At 28.7% G+C, this 16,397-nt stretch overlaps 1 protein-coding gene across 3 annotated transcripts in view; it reads right to left on the reverse strand.

Moving 5' to 3' along the window:
- The window catches only part of LOC122269483 (transcription factor IIIA), a 42,603-nt gene that overhangs the window by 16,450 nt on the left and 9,756 nt on the right, over positions 1-16,397 (reverse strand). For all 3 annotated transcript variants that reach the window (XM_087169485.1, XM_087169488.1, XM_087169487.1), the window contains 3 exons: positions 12,793-12,866; positions 9,260-9,346; positions 4,427-4,650 (listed from right to left, as the gene is read on the reverse strand). In XM_087169485.1, coding sequence (XP_087025611.1) covers positions 4,427-4,650; positions 9,260-9,346; positions 12,793-12,866 — 385 coding nt within the window. The remainder of the gene's footprint in view (positions 1-4,426; positions 4,651-9,259; positions 9,347-12,792; positions 12,867-16,397) is intronic.

Raw genomic sequence — 16,397 nt, forward strand, 5'->3', positions numbered from 1 at the left:
CATACGTTGCGGACCGATGGTACGCTGACATAGATTGAGGTTGTATTAATCATATAAATTTTGAATAGAACAGTGTCTTTTTGCATAATTTGTGGAGAAAATCAGCATGATCAAGGTATAATCTCATTTTGAAAAAGGGAAAATGAAGCACTTTTTAAGACACCCAATGAAAAAAAACACCTTTAAGGGCTTTTAAAAAACGAAAATCAGAAATAAGCACTTTTTAAAAACGCTACCAGGGTGTGTAGCCAAATTATTCAACAAAAAATAAGCACTTTTCAAGCACTCAAATAATATTTTAAAGCATTTTAAAAAAATATCATAATTAGGCATGGTTGGAAAGTTTTTGACAACTGACTGTTTTATCTGGTTTTAATCGTCATGTCAAAAAAACAAAAAAAAAATTTGGCGTTGTTTTTGACAATTGCCAAAAGTTTTGAATCATGTAAATTGAATGGCGTTTTCATATGCTACGGACCGACGATACGCCAAATAGATTGGGGTTGAAGTAATTGTGAAAACGTTGAATAGAACTATGTGAACTGTGTCATTTTGCATAATTCGTAGCAAAAATCAACAAGGTAAAAGGAAAAATCTCATTTTGAAAAAGGGAAAGGGAAGCACTTTTTAAAAACACCCAATGAAAAAAGCACCTTTAAGGGCTTTTAAAACACGAAAATCAGAAATAAGCACCTTTAAGCACTTTTTAAAAACACTACACACCCTGTGATATGTGATTCATTAATCACTTTCATTTAAAATCGCAATTTGTTGAACATTTTATAACTTTTTATATCCGTAAACTAAGAATCAGCTTAATGTGAATCACAAAGTTTATTCATAATCAATGAAACCTGTAAAAATAAATTTTATTTATTAGCAGTAAAAACTAAATTTAAAAATTTAACTATGAATTATAAAAATTTAATCATTCTTCGTACATAAATTAAAAGAACAAATAAGATAACAATATTAACCTGTCGTAATAGTAAAGTTAACACATTGAACATATTTCTAAATCAGTTAAACACAATATATCATTCGAAAACTATGACTACAAAACCAAAAATTTGCTAGAAAAAATTCAAAATTATTTGCTTTCAAAACATCAGAGGTGAACAATAATCTGGTGTGAAAAATGTAGGAGAGAACAGGGTGCATAGCGTTTTTAGAAAGTGCTTAAAGATGCTTATTTTTGAATTTTCATTTTTCAAAAGCCCTTAAAGGTGCTTTTTTCATTGAGTGTTTCATTGAGTGTTTTCATTGAGTGTTATAAAGTGCTTAATTTTTCCTTTATCCTGTTGATTTTTGCCACGTATTATGCAAAAAGACACTGTTCATATTGTTCTATTCGACGTTTTCGCAATCAATTCAACTCCAATCCGTTTTATGATTCAAAATGTCATGATTTTTGACAATAGTCTAAAAATATGAGATCAGAAGAAGAAATCCAAGGAGTATCCAAGGAGTCCAAAATTTTAAGGACTTATCAAAAATTTAAAAACTTTGTGATAGTTTTTTTTAAAAATTAAAAAGCAGTTATTATAAGGAACTTGCAAAACTGTATATTTTGAATTTAATTTCTATCCCTTTTGAAATAAATTCTGACTTTGTCAAACTTCGTCAAGAAAAATAAATTAAGTTATCACTTTGATACTTAAATACATTTTCCAATTTCAAATATTTTAATAAATCTTGTTTAAGTGCAGATGTTAAGGATTGACATAAAAACCTACCAATCTTATATTTTTAAATTTTAATACATAAGAAAATCTAAGGCATTTTATACCAAAAAAAGAAGAAGAAAAATCACAGCAAATTATTAATTAAGTTTGTTTGTAACATGTAAAATTATTTGCTGTTATTTTTCTTCTTCTAACTCTTGCAATTCAATTTTTATTATTTTAAAAGTTTTCTTAAACTGCTAGATTTTGACAGTTAAGTCATATCCAGTGGTGCAAGTGGCTAAACATGGCTTTGGAGCAAAAAAAAAAGCAATTTTGGAGCAGCGAAACGAAGATTTGGAGCACGTGTAATAAAAATTAAAACAAGAATTTTCAATTTTGTTCATTAATAACATGTCTTATTTTTTTTCATTTTTATGAAGGTCTCTGCATTAAAAACTTAAGTTTCCATTTGGTATCTCCCAATGCTGTTAAATATTCTGCTATCCTCGACTTTTGATCAGATAAGAGAATCTACTTGCTTTCTGTAATTGACATGTCTTTATTATTTAACCCATCTTTAATATTTTTTTCAGCTGTGGCTAAGAGATCCTGAGAAGCCTTCAATTTTTTTTTGCAAATCAATTTCAGCAGCTTTCAATCTGCTTTTCTCAGTTTCAGTGTTTTCAGATTCTTTTCATTTCCTTTTTTCTCAACCTCTAATCGAGCAGAATAATTTTTAAATGCTGCACGAGCCACTTTAATCATATCTTTGTCAACTTTAAAGTTATTTAAACCCCATATTTTGTTGATATGTGAAACAACTTGTCTCAAACCATTAATACTATGTGAATTTAAACTTGCCCTATTGTCAAGTAGCTTTTTGTTCACACTAAAACTTCTTTCAACATCGGCATTCCCATGTGGTATGCACAAAAGAGATTTAAAAAGCTTTGCTAAAAGAGGATATTTGATATTTCTCAAATTTTCTTTTTTCACAAAATATCAATTGGTGCATATTCATTTCAGTCAGAAGAATATTCGAAAATTCGAGAGAAGTTTCGGTTCAATTTCTGAGAGTGGAAAATGAAGCCTGAAATTGAGAATATCTTGCAAAATAAAGCAGAGTTGCACCACATGAAAGTGCAAGAATCCTTCCCACTGAATCCAGAGCAACCCACATGGCAGTAGCTTGGTTGCCGCAAAATTGTGACTTCACGATACCCAGGGAAGAATATCCTTTTTGGAGCAATTTAAACCAACTACTTCAATTTGGAGCATGTAGGAGCAGGTTTCCACAATTGGCGCGGATCGGAGCAGCACTTGCACCACTGCATATCATTTAGTTTCCCAGCTTGGACAGCAAATTCATCAGCGGACTTAGTAAGTTCATCTATGCAAAGCAATAATCTAAGGAGTTTCTAAGGACTAATTTGGAAATCTAAGTAGTTCCAAGTACTCCTTGGAGACTTTTTTATTTCGAAGGAGTTTCTAAGGAGTATAAGGAGTCTGTACGCACCCTGCCTACCCTATAGCAGAATTCAGGGCCCTAATTTCTTTCAACAAAAATCAAGGACTTTCATGGTTTTTCAAGTACCAGGGGAACCCTGCAAAACTTGGGTTTAGAAAAGAAACAATCAAACTATTAATCAAATTAGCTACTTCAGCATGCATTAAAGCATCTTGCTTAAAACAGAAAACATCTATATATGATTTGTTAAAAGCAGTGTACTTTTTTTGCTTGTGATTTCACAGGCATTGCAATTTTTTTTTTAACTACAAAACTATTTTGGGAGAAAGAGATTGGTGGCCTGACATCCTAAGATATAAACGCCTGAGAGTTAGCAGGCCTTAAATGGTAATAGAGATGAATCCCTATTATGCTGGGAATAAATCCCTGGCTATTAGCAACACCCAGGGATTCATCTACCATGAGAGCACAAAGCTACCCTAAGAGCAGAAGATATAGGTTAACACACCATCTCTGCACACCAGTCCTCAACTTTTCATTTCACAGATAAACCAGTGATTCTCAACCTTTTTTTCTTTGCTACGTCACACTAAAATATAGTTTATGGTTATAGTTTATGATAAAAATTTTGAATGTAAAATAATATGTACTACATAAATAGTATGTCTACTAAGGGATTAATTAATTAGCTTGTACAATTCTTATTTTGCTTTCTTTCCCTCACAATAATAGTTCTTTAGTTTTTTATTAGTTATTAACAGTTAGCTTGTTTTTCATAGCTATTAATTGTTAGTTTTTTTTTACATCAATTGTTAGTTTTTTGTTATTCCTTGTTAACTTGCTTTTTTTTTTTTTTTTTTTTTTTTTTTTTGCTAATTGTCAGCTTGTTTTTTGTTAGTTATCCTTTGTTAATTTGTTTTTATAACTATTAATTGCATAGCTTATTTTAATTGTTAGCTTTTATTTGCTTTTGTAAGTTAATATTTAGCTTGCTTTCTTTTGCTACTTAATATTTATAACAGTCATTAAATTTGCTATTTTTTTTAAGATTGTCAGAGGTCAATATATAATATTATATATTGACCTTTCATATATATAATATTAAGCATATAAACTTTTCTTTAATTAACACTTTACTTGTAATTAAAAAAAAGCATTATAGTTTTCACGATATCATTTCTAAAATTTGGCGACACACAAATGTGCCGCGAACAATGGTTGAGATTCACTGAGATAAGACCTCACATTTCGAAATTAAGATTCAAGAGTTTAATAAAAATAAAAGTTAAACCTGTGTTTTGACAAATCTGGGGCAATTTCCTTCTGGGCATGAAATTGTAAATGTTTCATGAAAAGTTTTCAAGTGAGCGGATAAGCTTCGTTGCGATTGGTAAGCTCTAATACATTTGGAGACGGGACATCGAAAAATATCCTTTTCCAGAATGTGAGTTAAACAATGAGCTTTAAGGTTACATGCATATTTGAAGACTTTTTCACAGATATGACACCTGAAAGCTGAAAAAACAGGAAATTAAGATTAAAATGTGTAACACTTGGTGTTATGACACACAAATTTAAAGTAAATTTTAAAAAATTTTGGTTCAAAGATCTTTACCTTATATTAACTCCTTATTTGAAAATATTATGAATTTATATATATATATATATATATATATATATTATAACATAAAAACCTCTACTAAGTTTTTTTTTTTTTAATATTAATTCTTAGTTTAAATTTTTTTTCTCAACCCATTATTCTAAATGAAAGCTTTCTAAAATTTCTTCAACAAATACAGAGAAATTTGAGAATATACGGGTAAACAGGAGATGGTCGTAAAATACAGGAGTCTTCCTTGAAAAACAGGAGACTAGGCAGGTATGCATAATGTGAAAAGAATATTTATAACCAGTTCAGTGTGCACAATACATTATGTGAAAAGAACATCAATTTCCAGACTTACAGTAATTTACTGCAGTATTAGAGCACACAGTCACTGGACAAATTATTAGACATACTATAAGATTCTGCCACATCTTTTCTTTCATCTCAGGTTCAATTGGTCCCCTGACTCAATTTTCTTCTTCATGCATTGCACGCTAGCTTCACAAAACCTTCGATTTTCGTGATATTTCGTGGTTTGAAAATATTTCAGCATTCACTACAGCCTTCAGTTTTTTTACATGGTGAAAGATTGCCTTTTTTACCCATGATGAAAATGTTCCAATTGATTACTTAAACACTGCACACAAAATAAACAAATAACTGCATAGAATAAAACTGAGAAACAAACACAGTGCATAAGAGTGGCAGAAACACATTCACAACTGATGCACGAGACTGAAATCGATTTGCACTTGTTTACGTTCATGTATCAGTTGGTAAACATTGTAATGTAATACAATAAATACAAATAGGAAATGTGTAAAAAATCTCCTGAATGAAAACCCATTAAATGTATTGACTATAAACTGTTGCGGAACATGCAATTATTAAAAAACTACAGAGCGTCTAATCATTTGGCCAGGGATTGTAGATTCCACTCCCCTCTGTGTGTCTTGAAATTTCAAAGAACAGCAAAAATCTGTACAAGGGCAGAATCATTTGCACAAAAAAAAAACAATTATTATTATTTAACAAGCATTTTTGCACTGTTGTTTGTCACTTGTCTTAACTTTGTCTATTCTTGATTTCTACACAGTGTAGAGGTAAATTTTTTTGTGGGGCAAGTGCTGAAAATGTAAACATTTTATGCACACATTCTGTTTAAAACATGCAGAAGTGTTAGACAAATTTTTGTTTTAAACTGTGCGCTACAAATACTTTAAAGTGCCCACTTAAACACGGAGTTAAATTAGAAGCTTACTTATATTTTTATCTGCATATAAGTATGCAAAGTTAAAGTTTAGTTAATTTACAAATACTTATTTTTTGTCTAAACAATTGTAACAAAGAAAATTTTTTTGTCAAAAATTTTTGATCAAAAATCAAAAATTCTCTCATAAAAATTTAAAAAGCAGTAGCCAACTTACTAAGTATGAGACACAATTTCTAATTTATATTAAAGATAGCAAAATACTTATTTTTCATTTTAAATTTAAAAGTAACTGCACTGCAATCATATTCAGAACTAAATATTATTACTCATATTATTAATATACTATGGTAGTTAAACTATCTAGTTTCATCCAAAAATAAATGAAAAATGTTAAACCCCGTTTACCCCTATTTTAATAGGAGGTTTCAACTCCTGATCTTAATTCTTGTTCAACTAACCAAACATGGTTTTACATACATATTTTGAATTACAGATAAAACTTAACCGATAACAGCCACAAATGTAAAACAGATACTAGAATCATTTCATTATTAGTTTTATCATCGAGAAGCAAAAATTTGCTATCCACAGTGATATTTTATAATATAAAACTTAAAATATTAATTTATAATTGCAGAATTTCTTAAGATAAAACCTAAATAATAGCTAACGAAAAATAAATAAACCCCCTTAAATTTTACATACTGAGCTCTCACTCGTTTTGTAATAACATTTTTCATTTTGTTACAATATAAAATAATGATAAAAAGTTTAAGCAGACTGTTGATCTTATTTAAACAAATTTTATTAACGCAATTCACTGAAATGCAATGTTTTAAGACCTGATAATTAACAAGTAAAATGATTTTAAGAAAGTAATATAAAAAAATAAAAAATTTAAAGTCAATTCCTACTTAGGTCAACAACAACAAAAATAAATAATTTTAGTTTCTTTTTATTAAATATAAGTAAAAATCTTTCTCCCATATAAAACTAAAATCAATGAACTAAATTTAATGAATGAATTAATATTTTTGAAAAAACTGTATTAACATCAAGTGTCATCCACTACAAGAATAAAAATATGTATTTGAACTTGAGTATAGGAATAAAAAGCATTTTATTAACGATTGAAAATTTGAACAAGATATAGAGAGAGTGTGAACTAATAGTAGGAATTGAACAAAGAATAGCCGAAGACATGCAACAAAAGCCACAATACTTACACAGCTGCCAACCTGGATAAATAAAAAAATCCAGTCTATTTTGAGATATTTGATGATACCTGTTGCATAATATACTAAATATTTTATAAATCGGGTATTTTAGGGATTTTTATTGTCATCAAAATACAAAACTGTATTACACTAATAACTATAAATGGTCTACAATATTTTCTATTTTGATTAACATTAAATAGTAAGAGACAAGTAATTCATTATTGGTATAGTAAAAAGATTTTAATTAATTTAAAAAGGGAGTTCGAACTAAAATAAACTGAAATTTTAGAACAAAAGGAAAAGAAAATCTTTAAACTGATTACTATAAATGAGAAGAAGAAGAATGTTTGAATAATACTTATTTAAATATTAAATACATTGTATAAAAATTCTATCTCAATAGATTTTTTTTTAGGAATCTTACCCAATTTTGTTAAATTTTCTAAAATGCACAAAAACTATGAAAATTTCTGTTAAGCCAATAGACCAGGAGAAACTGACAAAACCCAGGAGTCTACTGGTAAATCCAGTAGAGTTGGCAACTATGTAATTATGATAAAAATTCAAAGAATATTGCACCTGTCAAGCAAAGTATTGAGACACCTTTTGTTACCATTTTTCTTGGAAGTGTCACCATAAACATCTATTTATAGTTTAATGAATGATGATTTTGAAATTAAATTAATAAACAAATGAAGAATACATTTTCAACACACATTAATGTTTGATCAGATAAGTTTGTTTTTATAATTTCTGAAACTTACTTTTAGCTTAAATATGAAAATAAATAAATAAAAGTATGTCACAAATCAAACTTTTTACAAGCAACTTAAAATAAGAAATAGTTTCTTATTATTAGACGATAATTTATGATGAAACATAAAGATTAATTTTTTAAAACATTCAATCCGAAATAAAATAATTAAACAGAAGTTTTGTACAAAGAAATGATATATTGCCTCACACTTCATGTCATACCATAAACAGTTTCATACGTTTAAAAATTTTAGTTTATGAACGAATTTAGCTCTCAGCTCACATGGAAGGAGGCACAGAAATATTGCGAAATAATCTGCCGTTATTTACAAATAGTAAGAAAAGATATTAAATTTTGATTTTTTAAACCTTTTTTCTAGAATTTTATTACTAAATCAGCTTATGAAAAAAAATAACTAACAGGTATTAATTGATAACTTTTTATGAAATCATTTTATTGAGGGATGCTGTAAAATATTGTCATTAACCACATGGCAAAATTGTGGGCGACACAAAAATTGTTGCAGAACATTAAAGAGTTCTTGCAGAAAGATTTTTTATTTGGGAAGCAAAAAAATTGGGTTTTCTTATCTGCAGACATTTTGGAAAAGGAAATTTTTTTTCTTCCTTTTCTGCAGAATTATTTTCAAAGAAACGCTTGTGATTTTTTAAATTTTTGTTTTACTTATCGTTGAAAATGAAAAAAATTCTGCAATGCCTGATTGATATTATAAAAAGTCATTTTCAAATCGATAAAATTTAAGATAAGTTAACTACACAAATATTTTTTAGAACAGGAAAATATCGTCCGTAACATCAGAATTTGTATTCTTTTATATGTATATAAAAAAAAATTCTTATATTTATAATTAAAAAAATTATATACTGTTCTATACATGAAGGCTTTTTTTCAAAAAAAAATTTGTCTTTCTTTTTTTTATAAACAGGAAGTGCTTCTATTACTTGAAATTAGTAATATCTACTATTAAAATGTCTTTATGTCTTTTATCCTTAGTTATAAAAATGTCAGAAAGATATTAGTATTAGAAAGAATTGTTGCAGGAAGATCGAAAAAATTCTGCCACAGGAGTCATTTAGATGTCCCTAATTGATTTGAAATTCTTTGGTGTTCACTATGTCGATCAATATTAATCAAGTACTTGACAATATCTCTGTGCTACCTGGGTACAACAATAAAATTCAGAAATCCATAACAAAAGAAATATTATCTCTCTTTAGAAAAGCAACACTGATAATATCTAACATTTACAGTTTATTAGAAAATAAGTTATGTAACTATTATTATAAATATTTAAATACTTTTCTTACTTTTGAGATGGCATTCTTTTTTATGTTTACGCAATAAACTCCATCGATTGAAATACTTTCTACAGTCCGATTCTTCACAATAGTAACCTGCGAATAGGATGAACAGAATGAAATGAAGGGAAATGAAAAGAACTACCGTAGATCCTTTTTAATTTAAACATGAGATAATTTGAGCAAACAATAATTCTTTTCAAATTTCTTACTGACCATATTATAATGGTCTTGGTGACACAACTGAGCTAGCTTTGTAAAAGATCACACTACTATACTTGGCGTTGGGTAGAAAATCGATCGAGAGATCAAGGTCATGGGTAAGCTGACCACATTGCTCAGTTATTTTTATTTACAGACTATATATACATTTACTTGTATCTGTACATTCAGTAATTATTTTTTATTGCATCGCTAATAAAAAATATTAAGCACACTCCTTTTTTTAATATCATCAACTCCTAATTAATCCATCATAATAAAATAAGCAAAATATGACGCATATTAAGTTACAAACTTTTTTTATAAATCATTTATGACTCATTTTAGAGCCTGAAGCACCAGGTATTTCAGTAGCATGAGAAAAAACATAAACTAAATTACTTTTATTCACTAACATTTCCCGATGACATAAAAAAAACCTCCAATGCTAATAGATTCTGAAAAAAGTACTAATTTGAGTGATATTATGACAGGCTGATTATAATATCATCTAGATTATAGAAGTCGTAGAAGAAATCTATATAAAACTAAAAATATTTAACACTACATCAATTTTATTTTATTGCTTGCCACAAGGGGTGTCAGCTTTAGGATATTTCATCTTGGCTTAATATTAACCTTTTGCACTCCAAGTACTTTAATATGCTGTTTGAACTAATGTAAACACTAAATCATTTAAATTACATAATACAATATTTTTATAAAGTTCCTAAAATTCATTAAATAATGACGTGACTAATTTTTAATGTATAAAAATTTTAAGGTTTAGAGAGGTGACTTTTGATGTCAGTGTAGCATGAAAGGTTTAACTGAAATATTTTTAAAATACTGTTTATTTAAATTCCATTTGAAGAAAGTTAACTACACTGCTTAACAATTGCTAAGGAACACTACATTTTTCGGAATAATTAATAATAGAAATTAATTGAAGAAATGATACTAAGTACATATTTATTGGGGACAATGCGCATTTATTATAATGCAAATATTGCATTGGAAAATTAAATTTAAGAAACATGCTCTTTAGACAATTTCCAAACAGCCATGAAAAATGGGTCTTCTTGCCAGAATGAAACAGGTATGATTATCAAAGTAGGATGTGAGATTTTTTGGACACTAATGCATGTTTTGCACTGTTATTTATGCTCTCCACTAACTACTTGGATGTCCTTGAGAGATATTTTCAAACACCTCTCCAGGGTGCAGAGCCAGATTTTTCAAAAATAAATAACCTTTTAAGTACTTTTTAAGCACCTAAAAAAATTTAATCACTTTCCAAAAAAAAAAAATCATACTTAGGATCTGCTTAGTAATAAAAAGTGCCTTTTTTCCATTGTTTCAAGTTAATTTATTAACATAAAATTCAAAAACTTTACATAATCATGGTAAAACAACTAGTTTCTGATACATATTGCAGGGAAAGTTTTGAAAATCAAGTGCTTTTCTGTAATTTGGATCAATTGATACAGCAAAGAAAAAAAATTATTTTTAAAAGATAGAAAATTAGGCTCTTTTTACATATCACGAATTAAAAAAAAAAAGTACCTTTAATGGCTTTTAGAAAACGTAAATCAAAAATAGGCACTTTTTAAAAACGCTACGCACCCCGTTCTTCCAAAACGGCTATCAGCTCTTACACAATTCTGGGAGGGCGTGTTTTTTGTGAAACACGCCTGCAGAGGGTATTCCAGAAAGGATCTATAGGATTCAGGTCCAGGGAGTATGCAAACGGACAATACCTTCGTTTTCTAGCCTGTCCGATACCTCATTTGTGCTCACGCATGGTCCCCACTGATCACTTTCATGAACATACTGTTCTGAATATCATGTTCCCCTCTCTTTCCACACTAACTGGTGGTCAGAATAACTTGTTCTAGTGATACTAAATTCATCCTAAAACATCACTCTGGATCACTGTTAGTGACCACAACCAATACAATAATTATACCAGCGTAATCTTTCTTGATGATGGTGTGGTTGAAGTAAGATGCATTGAACAGGCTTCCATGCACAGGGTGCGTAGTCAAATCTCTCCAAAAAAAATAAGCACCTAAGTACTTTTTAAGCACTCCAAAAATATTTTTAAGCACTATATACATTAACAAAATAATTTCCAAAGACTTTATATGATCATGATAGAGTGACTAGTTTCTGACAAAGAACTCTTTTTCTTGATTATATTAGCCATAATAAAATGATCGTGAGATTTTTCGGTTTGATATCAGAGGGTGGAAATTTGAAGCCCGACAATAATCTCACCGAACTCAGCTCAGTAGACGCACGTGCGGACTCGCAAGTACTTCATCAGACATGTAAAATGATTGGCAAATTCATACGCTATGGACTCACAGTACGCCGAAATAGATTGTTGAATGAATTGTGAAAACGTTGAAAAGAACAAAGTGAAAAGCATGCTTTTGCATAATACATGCCGAAAATTGACATGGAAAAGAAAAAAATCTAATTTTTGCAGAGGGAAAATTAGGCACTTTTTAAAACAATCCAATGAAAAAAGCACCGTGGTTCTTTTTTCATGTTGTGGTGTTCATACCACGAGTCATGGTGTTCATAACACGATCACCGGCATGCTTTCCAGTTTCAATGGCCTTTTTTAATTTTGAGATAACACATTTTTACACTTACATTACTGCGCCACAGTGGTGACACTTTAACCTGATTTTACATGTCTAGGATTGTAAGCACTCAAATGATGTCTTGCTGATATTTAGCACTTAATTATTGCAACACCCGCTTGAATTTCTCAACAAAAAAAAGTTCAACAACCTAAGGCGATATATTGGTTAAACACCTAAACAGAATGGGTTTTAAAATAAAAAAACGAGCTTTGACGAGAATAACGGGTCCTGCTCTACCGCGTAATCTAAGCTTAATTTTACGGTTATTGGTGGGGTGTCGGGAACACTACTTTGCATAAATCAGTTGTTCCTTAGCAATTGTCAAGCAGTGTATTAAACTGTAAATACAGTTACACACCATAATTCTTAAGTTTAAAATCAAAGCTTAAGGATTATTTTTAATAAGAAAATTAACAAGTGGCACACTTGTTAATTTTCTTACATAGTAAATCACAAGTTAAATTACGATTTATTTCTAACATAATAAATCATAATTTAACTGGTATACTAATGGAAAAAAGTTCACCATATCTGCTCTATATACCTTTTAAAACAACAAAAGAAACTTTGGTTTCTACTTGTCCTGGTCTTAAAAAAAAACACTTCTAAAGATAATGAAACATGTCACTGTTTCATTAAATATATAACTATTTGTGACTCATTATTGAGACTGTAATTACTCACCAGCGTGACTTTTTACGTGACTCTTCAACCGGCTAGGCATTGAAAAACTTTTATTGCAACCAGGCTCAGAGCACCTGAAAAGTTATAAACATAAAATCAAGTGAAACATGAAAGGACGTTGATTATTTTAATCAGAATATTTTAGTAAGTCAAAATTAATTTCAATTTTTTTCTTTTAAATGCATGATAAAAGTAAGGAATAAATTTCCCACTTAAGGAAACATTCAAAACTCACGGTTATTTTAAATTATTTTTAAATTCCCTCTGTTTTCCAGGTTTTCCCTGTCGAGTAGCAACCCTGAGAATAGAGCTTTCACAGTTTTGGCCAACTTTTTGGATTAGTTAAGTAATCTACAATAAAGACTTTACAGCAAATTGCTGCAACAATTCAGTGATAAGCATCATAGCAAGATCATCTTATGCTCACAGCTATGATAAACCTTTATTTTATAAAATGGCTTTTAGTTAAAAGATTCTGAAAGACCCAATTTTCAGTAATGAGAGTTCAATAAACACATACGCTTCATTTACTACAGAATTTTAATAGTTTCATATAGAATATTTTTCCTAGTGGTTGCAAAGTTTCTACATTAATGCTTTTATAAATTACAATTAAAAGAATTTTGTCCATCACAACATACAAATGATTTATATAAATAAATATAAAAGTCAGAAAGACAATTAGACAAGTTCTGATAATAGCTTTCTAACAAATGAATTTTTAAAAAATTTGCTTAAAAGACAAAAGCATTGTTTGGTGGAAAGTTAACGAGACCTCAAAAAAAGATATTCAAAGAGTATTTCGTTTAGCTAACAAGGCCCTATTTGGATTTCAGAAATTGAGCCGTTTTTACATTAGTGAAAGTTCCAACATAATTAAAACCAGGTACAACTTCAAAATTATGTGGGCCAACTTTAAATGACCAAGCGTATCAGCAGATGGTGCTTTCAGTAACTCTTTCTCATTAACTCTCTAAAAATATATGACTTTTCAACATTCATAATTTCTTTTAATAAATATGTTTAAAACAAGTATTCATTTAAATAACTACAATCTGCCGATACTTTCCATTTATGCATATAACCCTGTTAACTATGTTATTAAACCCTTGTGGTAAAATAATAGCTACAAATTGTTATTTGACAAGACAATCTTATTGGAGTAAAAATCTAAAAAGAACATTTTTATGAGTAGAACACATAATAGCATAAATTTACAACCATCAATAAATAATTATTCTGAAAGTTTTCCTAATTTCTTAATGACTGAAACTAGAAAAATTTTAACAACAAAAATTAAATAAATGAAATCACTTTTATTTACTACGGAAATCAATGATCAAAGATAAGGAAGATAATGCAAGTTGTGGGAACTAGAACTTCACAATTCGTTAGAAATAATGATCTATAAGATTTCTACAACGGGGTTCATACAGATGAGAAGAAAAAATCCAAGGAGCATCCAAGATGTCAAAAATTTAAAGGACTTAACATATAATATGTTACAATATTTTTTAGACCTTGAGAAATACTAAAGAATATATATATATATTGTGCTATTCGAAGGATAAAAAAAAAAAAATTAATATAAACTTTAAATAAAGTTTTGGTCTTAATTTTTTACATGAATAAAAAATTTATTACATGAATAACACAATTTCAGAAAAAAAGCTGAAAAAATATTAAAATTTGAAATTTAGGATTTTTAAGCAAATGTATCTTTTGACTATCTTAAAATGAATTTTATTTTAAATTTTATTATTATTTTTTTAAATTGTCTAATTTTACTGAAATGATCAGGATGCATTATATGTTCTTGAGCTAAGTCAATTTTCACTAGTTTTCTGATAAATTCTTAACTTTAACCATTTTTTTCATAACGGCATTTTTGGCTGTTATTCCAACAGATTTACACATGGGTTTTAAAATCTTAATGTTATAATGCAACATTATATCATACCATGAGTTTTGAATCATGCATTTAAGTAATCTCTTGCCGATTAGTACCGATTCCACTATAAACTCACTTTTTTTTTTTGTCAATTGCTACTTAGGAATCTATAGCTACAAATTTCCACATGGTTTTTAAAGTATTGAAGTTTTAATAAGATACTTACAACAAATTTTGAAGTTTGCTTTTGAGTAATCACTTTTTGACCTCAAATCGTATATTTGAAGAATCACTTTTTGATGGACTCGATTTGCGGTGATTCTTTTTTTTTTTTGTCTACTTGGTTTTATACATTGCATTTTTAACAGTTAATCTTACAGATTTCCACCGTCTTCAAAATTTAGATTTCTTTTTTCAAAACAAAAAAAAAGAAGTAGGTAACAACAAAATATATTAAATATACAGAGTAAATGCAAATACATTAAATGCGTAAATAATTGTCTATTGTTAGTTTCATAATAAATTATAATTTTTCAATGTTTCAGAGTGATTTTCATTACATAGGGTTGTGGTGGAATCAATTGCATACATTTCATTCCAGCAAAAGCTTTCTCCATTTGCTATTTTTCATCCTGCGTGTCTCTAATTTAAGTAATTAGTTTTTATTCAAAGTAAAATTATTAATCTTGAGTTTTAATTTATCACAGGTGAAACATACATTAAAAAAGCCAAGATAGAATATGTAACAATTCTTGCCAAAAGATTAATGGTAAAATTAAAAAATAAGTTCTTTTAATCTTGATGTTATCCACATTTTAGCAACAGAAATAATGTAAATTTAAAAATAAATCAAAAATTAAATATTAAAATAAAAAGAAATTTTTCTTAGGGACTAAGGATATAATTATTTTTTATAAGAGGAACAATAAAAAAATAAATATCCAATACTATACACACTAAATAATTACAACAATAAAAATGCAGATTAAGTCAACCATACAACAAAGCAAAGCAATAAAATAATAAAAATGATTTTTAGATCTGCAGGGGTCTGTCAAAGTTTTTCTGAGAAGTACCTATTTTGTGAAAATTTAGACATAATTTGTGAAAAATTAAAAATTATATTGAAAAATCAGAACAAAAAAAAATGGTAAAAATATAGATTAATCGTTTCTAAAGGAATACGAAAATAAAATTTTAAGAAAAAGTATTTTGTGAAACTACCGTTTATCCTAAAGTTGAATTTGTGAATCTGCCGTTTTTCCTAAAATTGAATTTGTGAAGGTACCGCTAAAAGGTAGTAAATTCGGCCTGGACAGACCCCTGATCTGGAAACTGGATCTTTAACTAGCAAAAGTAAAATTCAGATGTAAAACAAAGTTTAATCTGGTCAATGGGTCTACTACTGTATCAAAAAATACAGTTGAAATCACTTATAACGAGCATGAAGACTTAGGGTAAGACTTATGGTCTGAAAAATATAGCAATGTGCACCCTTACTTTCGTAAATAGTTCACACATTTGCTGAATTCAGACTTACACAGACTTTCAATTGTTTTTGGAAACAAATTTTTCCAAATAGGAATTACCTAAGCTGGAGAAGTAAATTCGCGTACAAATTTAATAAATCACAAAACATTAATTGCTAAAACTGGGGTTCGCTAGTTAAAAGTAAGCTATGCTTCAATAGACTCAATATGCCAACAAATTATTT

The sequence above is a fragment of the Parasteatoda tepidariorum genome, chromosome 8 (assembly GCF_982258835.1).
Source record: "Parasteatoda tepidariorum strain Cologne lab strain chromosome 8, Ptep-v5.0, whole genome shotgun sequence".
Lineage (NCBI taxonomy): Eukaryota > Metazoa > Arthropoda > Arachnida > Araneae > Theridiidae > Parasteatoda > Parasteatoda tepidariorum.